Raw genomic sequence first — 7,825 nt, 5'->3', positions numbered from 1 at the left:
AAAGCCCGCCCAGCGCGCACGCTGATTTGACAACAAAAGGCAACACGTCACGACGCTTGGACCGAAGCACGATGGGTGTGCTCGCTTTCATACACGGAGTACTCCGATTTAATTTTAGCCGAGGACCATATGCGGCGCCTTCCACACCAGATAACCTGGTGATTATAACTAACAACAATCTTAAATGTTGAGTTTTACTATTTAATTTTCCTGAATCATTCTGATCACTGCATGTATTGTTAAAAACGAATTAATAAGTCTGTCACGTAAACCTTAAACATTTATTATATATTTTTTCCTTCTTCCAAAAACTCGCTCCCGTGATCAGCATTGACTCCACACTACCATCTAGTGGAAATATCGAACAACTGTCTTTATTATTGTGTTGAAAGTGTGGCGCACTCATATCTTTAACATCCAATCGGATCTTTCTCTTCAACACTCAAACGTCACATACGAATAGTAAAATAAATTTTTTTAAAGTTTCTAATATCAAGTGTTGAGTTGATAATTTTCTCTTAAAGGACACATAGGGGTGCAGAATACAGAAGAGATTACTGAAGATTAATAAACATAACAGTGAACATTACAACTGATGAATGCACCCCATAATCATAATAAATGTGCTTGTATATATTGACACTGACTAACTGAACTCTGAACCAGAAAAATGTTTGAAAATGATTTCTTTGGGTTTCATGTATACATTTTTTCTCAAAACATCATGACTCTCTCAGGCTAAATATATGAACATACAAATATTGTATATGTATGATTTAAAACATCAAAAGCTGTTTAATTTCTGTGGTCTCAAAGCTGCAAGAAAAACAAAGTCAATCAGTTGTTCGGTCTTCGAAGTGATAAAAAACCTGACCTTTAAGGGCTGAAAAATTACGATAAACACCTCGGACAGACTATCAGGACGGTTATATATTGGTTAGTACCTTGTTATGAATGGGCTTCTCAGTGAGCCATAGCAACTGTGAATTGCATTCTTGATCATCTAAGCGCATCTTTTCATCATTTATACTGGACAATGGAAAAATGTCTTTTCAAGGAAGCTTACTTTTAACTGTCTCCTTATGCTCCCATGTGTTAATGTACACACTTAAAAATAATCATGTAGAAAACAGGTGAGACACGCTTTAAGTGCATTGGTCCTTCGATGGTTTCAAACTCTTTAGATGCAAAAGGGAAGTGCAAAAAATATGATTCAATTGGTGTAGCGACCGAGCTGTGATGTCCACGAAGAAGTGAGTGGACACCGGATCAGATGTGCACCGGTCCACCACTTGGGGGCACCATAGATATATATATTAGTTTTCCTTGAAGAGTCGACTATGTTCCAAAAACTAAGAAGAGTGAATAGTTGTATTTATTAAAATGCAACAAGAAGCAATCGATTTCCTGAAATGTGGCTTTGGTTGATTCAAATTTGGGTGAGCCAAGGAAGCTATCAAGTGAATGAAAGTTATTATTATTATTATAATAAGTTAAGTTTAAGAGTCCCAAGCTTTCTACGGACAGTCTTTCCTTTTCATTGACTTTCTACAGCCTTGGAAGATTTCATGCATATCAAGTAATCAGACTCCATGTCCTGAAGTTCTGAAGATATATTTGCATAAGCGGCCGCTTCATTTTTCACCGTAAATTATTTCCAGGAAGCTGTAACGAAGTGCTGCCGCTCACTAATGGACCAATGGACGACTCTCAAAGTAGGTGGATTAGAATGCTTTAATATATGGTTTTCAAAAGGAAAATGAGGACAGTGGTTACGCTTATTTCATTGTTTTAAACCCTTCACAGTATGGTGACAAGAATGATCTGGAGAAAATGAGAATTGAAAAACGCAACATTGAATTTTCATTTTAAATGTATTCATTAACATATTCATCTGTGTATATATTGTTTTATTATTTATTATTTGATCATTTGAATCCTTTACTCAAATCCATATCAAGATCATCCTGTTTGACCTTGGCTCGGAGACAGCAGCTCAGTAAAAGCATTAAAATGAAGTGGACAAGTTTGTTTTGTGTTTTCAATGTACAGCGGTACCTCGGTTCTCAACCACAATCCGTTCCAGACGGCCCTTCGAGAAGCTAATTGTTCAAAATCTGAATCAATTTTTCCCATTTCAATGAATGGAAAAAGAAATAATGCGTTCCAAGCCTTAAAATAGGCTTTTGTAGGAGTGAATGTAGAGTGTCTGCTGCAGGTGCGTTGTTCCTCTATGTGTGTGGCCGCTGCATGTGGGAGGGGTTGCCGAGTGAGTGACGTCTCTCCAGAAGTGAAGAGGTGCCCGGTGCGTGTCCAGCTCTGAATGTGCGCTTCTGTGCAGTTTGGCTGTGACAAAGTCATAAACCAAGTCACGCTCTGTCCCAGACTCGCCTCATCCCTGTCCCAGCTCCAGCCCACAACAGGACATCAAACCCTGGAGTGTGGAGAGCGAGCACCTCCCCTGTGACACTCTACCACGGTCCAGTGTGGAGACAGGAAAGGTTTTACACCTCAATATGAAGAAAAAAACAGTCAGTAAATGGAGCTAACTGGACACGTCTGCATACAGAGGCTGCGTTATACACAATAACAAAGCGCATCGTGGGTCAGCTGATCGGTCCGCGCACATTGTGTTTATTCTTGCTTTTTTCAGGGGCGATCGAGTTCTGGATTTTTGTTTGAAACACAAAGCAAAAAAATCTAGAAATTTTTGTTAGAATTCCGAGACGTTCGAATTTTGAGACGTTCGAAAAACGAGGCACCACGGAGAGTGAAGCAAGATATTGTGGATCATTTTGACTCAAAAGTTGCTTTTTTTATTGAACCTTTATTGACCATTTACATTTTAAAGTGTCAGTAGTAGAGCACGATTCATATTAGCTAGATACTCAACACTGTGACCAGTTGAATTGAACAAAATAAACCCATCCTCTTCAGCTCTCCAGTCAGCCGTTGCCACAGCTTGTCAGCCTCCTCCACCTTGACCAATCTTGATCATCTTCACAGGTTACTTCCTTCCTTTTCTGTTCCTCATTTATCACATCGATGAACCCTAGTAGTTGTCTCCATTTGACTTTCTAAAAGAAAGTACAATATAAATAAAATACTTCATTAGACTTCCATGTGAAACAAAAACAAGTGAAGCATATTATCGCCTCAGAGTAGGCGTCTCATTCTGAAATTAAAAGCTTTCATATTACAATTGAGCGTTATTTCAGGTGACAGCCTTGTACTGCTCCTGCTTATGTGGTGCTTGCGGGTCATAAATTGACCCACTTTTTGGGATTCATAAATGCGAGGTGTCAGAGCTTTCCCTGGTGACCCATTTGGTAAAACCACTTCGGATACACATTACACTACAATGTAAAATCTGGGTCAGAATCCTGTGTGGGTTTTTTTTAGTTATGTATCTGTCAGACACAAAAGTATCAGTAAGATATCAGATTTAAAAAGCTGAAAACATATTATAACTGTATTCTTTATTAATGCTGAAATTCATACAGCAGTAAGTACATTATGGGTCACATCACTAGGTGTAAAAGAGAATTCTATTTAGTCTCCATATATGTACAGCAGGAATATAGGTCAATGAAAAGGATGGCTGGACTTATATCTATAATTGCAGCACCCCTACTCAGAAATTCATTAACTGCCTTTGTATTTCCATAGTATGCTCACCTCTATGTGGGATTTCTCTATTTCAAGCGCATGCAAAGGCCAGTATGCCATTGCTTAGGTATATAATTGACAGGAAGTAATATTAATGTCACGACCTGCTTGGATCTATCCTCACCACATATCCTGCTGAACTCAATTCAATACAAAGTAGCCGTGTACGTAGGGAATCAGAATACCCCAATAGAAGCTGCCAACCTAAATACATATATCATGTGACTCACCCACGTTCATGAATGCCATTGCATTGTGGCATGTGCAGACAGAAATGATATCTAGGTCAAAGTGGACAATCCTCTATCGTGAAGATCATTGAATTAACTTGCACAGACATAAAATTCAGTGCTATAAAGACGACATACTTAGCTTGCAGTTCACTTTGAAGCAGTTTCTTTGAAGAAGAAAAAAAGGCAAGCTTATTTGATGAAATAATATTCCACAAAGTATATTTTTATGACCTTTAAAATCACTTGTTTTAGTTGTTCTACTGATAGTCGGAGGCATTTTTACTGACACATATACAACATATAAACTTTGTAAGACATTTTAGTGTAGAATTTTTGACTTTTCATAGCTTTTGTTCCATTATTTTCCTTACTGATAGGCTGTAAAACGGATGAGGTTCTCTTATATTTGCACAACCAAAATCTAAAAATGATCAATACAAAATAAAATCCAATCTTGAGACAGTTACGAAGTGTTTTCGTCTGACTTCGTTGTTGTGTTGTAAACAACATATATACTGCTACTACTACTACTCCCGCATCTACCACTAATAGTAATAATAATAACATTAATCATTCAGTTTTGTGTACGGCTGTTGTTTGTGACGTCATCATGTGACGCTGCAATGCTTCCGGTGTGCAGAGTTCCTCAATAATAATGGCTGCCGCACAACCGATGCAAGAGAAAGAGACCGAAGATTGCTCTTTACTGCCCTTAGTTCATGATATTATCAAATGGTAAAACACATTTCTTATTAATTCGCGTTTCGTGGTGATCTGAGTTTTCCCGATGATGCTTAATCCGTTGTAAAAATAGCCACGTACTGGTTGCTAAGTGAACTTCGCTAAAGCTACTAGCCGCTGCTCGGCTAACTCTGCTTGCTTGTGTCGTTTCAAGTATGGACAAAGACAGCCAGGATGTTCACCAGGAGTTGGCCAAGCTGAAGACTAAGATCCAGGAGGCTCGGGAGCTGATCTCCAACATGCCCGGCATCGACAGCAGTCCTGTGGAGCAGCAGCAGCAGCTGGACACGCTGAGGGAGCAGGTCCGGACCAAGAACCAGCTGCTGCAGAAGTACAAGAGCCTGTGTATGTTTGAAGTACCAAAAGCTTCATGACGCTGAACAACCAAACGGAGATATGAAACATTTAAAAGACAATTACAGAATTTTTTATCACCACCACCCTCCCCCAGCTACCAAGCGAATTATTGTATTTCTCTCCTCTATTTTGTGTATTATTTCTCATCTGAGTTTGTAATAAAATTGAGAATTCACGTACATTTGGCCGCACATGATTTCTGAATATATATATATATATACACATACATATACATACAGTGGTACCTTGGTTTTCAAAACGTCCCGGACTTCGAACAAATCGGAATTTGAACAAAAATTTCGCCCCCGAAAAAAGCCGGAAAAAACAGAATGTGCGCGGACCGATCAGCTGACCCACGAAGCCTTTGTTATTGTGTTTTACGGCGCCTCTGTATGCAGATGTGTCCCGTTAGCTCCATTTACTGACTGTTTTTTCTTCATATTGAGGTGTAAAACCTTTCCTGTCTCCGCACTGGACCGTGGTGGAGTGTCACAGGGGAGGTTCTCCACACCTCCGAGGCTGGAGCGCTCACTCCAGGGTTTGATGTCCTGTTGTGGGCTGGAGCTGGGACAGGGATGAGGCGAGTCTGGGACAGAGCGTGACTTGGTTTATGACTTTGTCACAGCCAAACTGCACAGAAGCGCACATTCAGATCTGGACACGCACCGGGCACCTCTTCACTTCTGGAGAGACGTCACTCACTCGGCAACCCCTCCCACATGCAGCGGCCACACACATAGAGGAACAGTGCACCTGCAGCAGACACTCTACATTCACTCCTACAAAAGACTATTTTAAGGCTTGGAACGCATTATTTCTTTTTCCATTCACTGTAATGGGAAAAATCGATTCAGATTTCGAACAAATCGCTTCTCGAACGGCCGCCTGGAACGGATTGTGGTCGAGAACCGAGGTACCACTGTATATATATATATATATATATATATATATATTTTTTTTTTTTTTTTTTTCAGATTCAATCAGACAGTTATAATTTATGACTCTTATGCCCACTAATCCTTATTTTTCTGAATAGTAGTTGTCTACTTGTGTGAACTTGTGTTCAATTTTGTTGGTTTCAATCAATCGGTTTAGTGTTTCTGTCAGATTTGGAATACAAATGTTGTCGATTGAGATATTGTAACTGATGAACATTTTTAATCCACATTTGTATCGATGCAAAGATTCACATTAAATCAGAAAATGGAAGGCACAACGTGGAATAGAATCGTAATAAGTGCTTTATTTATAATACAAAACTTGACTGACATAATAAATAGACATTCAGCTTTGTTCATACTGTGAAATTCAGATTGCACAAGTTTGGAAAAATGTAAACAGTTTTATTATAGAGGCAGATATTACAGCAGCATCGTCACATCTGTTGCCAGAGGCACAGGGGGCGTTTGGGCATTTCTGCCCTGGGCGAGGGCTGCCAGGCAACCGCTACAGCGTCGAGAGTTTTAGATATTTTCTGAAAGTCTTAAGGCCATTGGTCAGCAGATAACACAGCCCTTTTCCTTAGCTTGACTGCCCCCGACTGCTTTCTCCTTGATGTACATCAAGTCACTGTGAACGCTCGGTCTCCGGGCGAAAGGTGCCACCACTCCATACGCCGTCTCGTCTTTGCCCTTTCTGCTTCTGAACGACTTCCTGTGCAGAACCTCGCAGTACTGCAGGGAAACTTTGCAGTGGCGACCCGGGCTCATCTCGTCGGGCAGTTTGGCCATGGTGAAGAGAGTCTGAAACATGAGCTCGATGTTGGTGTTTTTCTTGGCCGATATCTCAAAGTAGGCGCAGTGCGCGTCCCCGCCGACCAGCCGCTCGATCTCGTCCTCCTGGACTTCTCTGTAAAAGTCTTTGTCGCACTTGTTGCCGCAGATCACCAGCGGGACGTCCACGTTTTCCTTTGTTTTGTTCCGCAAGCAAGATTTGGTCTCGTAGATTTGGTGTTTGAGGCGCTGCACCTCATGAAAGGAGTCCCTGCTGTCCAGACTGAAGACCAGGATGAACACATCACCTGAGGAACACATTAAAAAGTACATTAGACGCCTTGTTTTCACGACAATTCTGAATCAGCAGTTGAAACAGCGCGCACCTGTCAGGATGGAGAGCCTCCGCATGGCAGGGAAGGGGTGGTTTCCAGATGTGTCCAGGATGTCCAGCTGGTAAACATCTCCTCGGATGCTGTAGAATTTCCTGTGGAAGTCCTCAATAGTAGGAGTGTACTGCTCTTCCACTCTCTCGTTCAGAAACCGCGAGATGATCGCTGTCTTCCCAACTTTGGTGGAGCCCAGAATCACCATGCGGTGGCAGTTCTTGGCTGGAATATCAAAGTCGCTCTCGGACTGCGATGCTTTCTTGATCATGTTTGCAGATGTTTGCCGCTGAGAGGACCGCTCGACTCCCTCTTAGTGGGCTGTTATCTGCTAGGGTCTCGGTTGTGAGGACGGTGTGAACGGTGCAGGCTTTTATGGACGCAAGTGGCCGCGCCTCCTCAGTGCGTCACGCACCAATTTGGGAAGATGGAACAGACCTGGAATTAAAATGTTACTATGGCTGGTTCTGTGCGTCAGTCCTGTCCAGCCCTCATCAGCAGAAAGCCAGCGAGACACAGCCAGTTCATTACAGCCTCTGAATTCCACCCCAAAGCAATTACAAATCCGAGGAATTGAAATTCAGCCATGGAAAAAAAAATAGCGCAACTGACACAAGCCACTGCGCATACGTCGATTTTACCCTGCTTTTAAGTGACAGCTTTTAAGATGACGTCTTAATAATAATGTCTTAGTCTTTTAAGTCGCAGTCACTTTTACTTACTACTG

General features: G+C 41.4%; 2 protein-coding genes across 2 annotated transcripts; one reads left to right on the top strand and one right to left on the bottom strand.

Annotated features, from left to right (window-relative positions):
- The first annotated feature begins 4,532 nt into the window (after window positions 1–4,532).
- Window positions 4,533–5,808, top strand: med9 (mediator complex subunit 9). The gene is made up of 2 exons (XM_053852422.1): window positions 4,533–4,637; window positions 4,798–5,808. The coding sequence occupies exons 1-2, from the start codon at window positions 4,558–4,560 to the stop codon at window positions 5,015–5,017; spliced, it is 300 nt and encodes a 99-aa protein (XP_053708397.1). The 5' UTR covers window positions 4,533–4,557; the 3' UTR covers window positions 5,018–5,808.
- Window positions 5,809–6,359: 551 nt separating this feature from the next.
- Window positions 6,360–7,566, bottom strand: LOC128751337 (dexamethasone-induced Ras-related protein 1-like). The gene is made up of 2 exons (XM_053852303.1): window positions 7,099–7,566; window positions 6,360–7,020 (listed from the first exon to the last, which is right to left on the bottom strand). The coding sequence occupies exons 1-2, from the start codon at window positions 7,367–7,369 to the stop codon at window positions 6,497–6,499; spliced, it is 795 nt and encodes a 264-aa protein (XP_053708278.1). The 5' UTR covers window positions 7,370–7,566; the 3' UTR covers window positions 6,360–6,496.
- Window positions 7,567–7,825: the final 259 nt, after the last annotated feature.

This window comes from Synchiropus splendidus, chromosome 19 (assembly GCF_027744825.2).
Source record: "Synchiropus splendidus isolate RoL2022-P1 chromosome 19, RoL_Sspl_1.0, whole genome shotgun sequence".
Classification (NCBI taxonomy): domain Eukaryota; kingdom Metazoa; phylum Chordata; class Actinopteri; order Syngnathiformes; family Callionymidae; genus Synchiropus; species Synchiropus splendidus.
The sequence above is the reverse complement of the archived record's forward strand: the minus strand, read 5'-3'. Positions and strand labels throughout refer to the sequence as shown.

Coding starts and splice junctions, on each gene's coding strand:
- med9 (XM_053852422.1), top strand. CDS start 4,558: ATGGCTGCCGCACAACCGATGCAAGAGAAAGAGACCGAAGATTGCTCT. Junction 4,638..4,797: donor GTTCATGATATTATCAAATG/GTAAAACACATT, acceptor TGTCGTTTCAAG/TATGGACAAAGACAGCCAGG.
- LOC128751337 (XM_053852303.1), bottom strand. CDS start 7,369: ATGATCAAGAAAGCATCGCAGTCCGAGAGCGACTTTGATATTCCAGCC. Junction 7,021..7,098: donor GAGGCTCTCCATCCTGACAG/GTGCGCGCTGTT, acceptor TGTGTTCCTCAG/GTGATGTGTTCATCCTGGTC.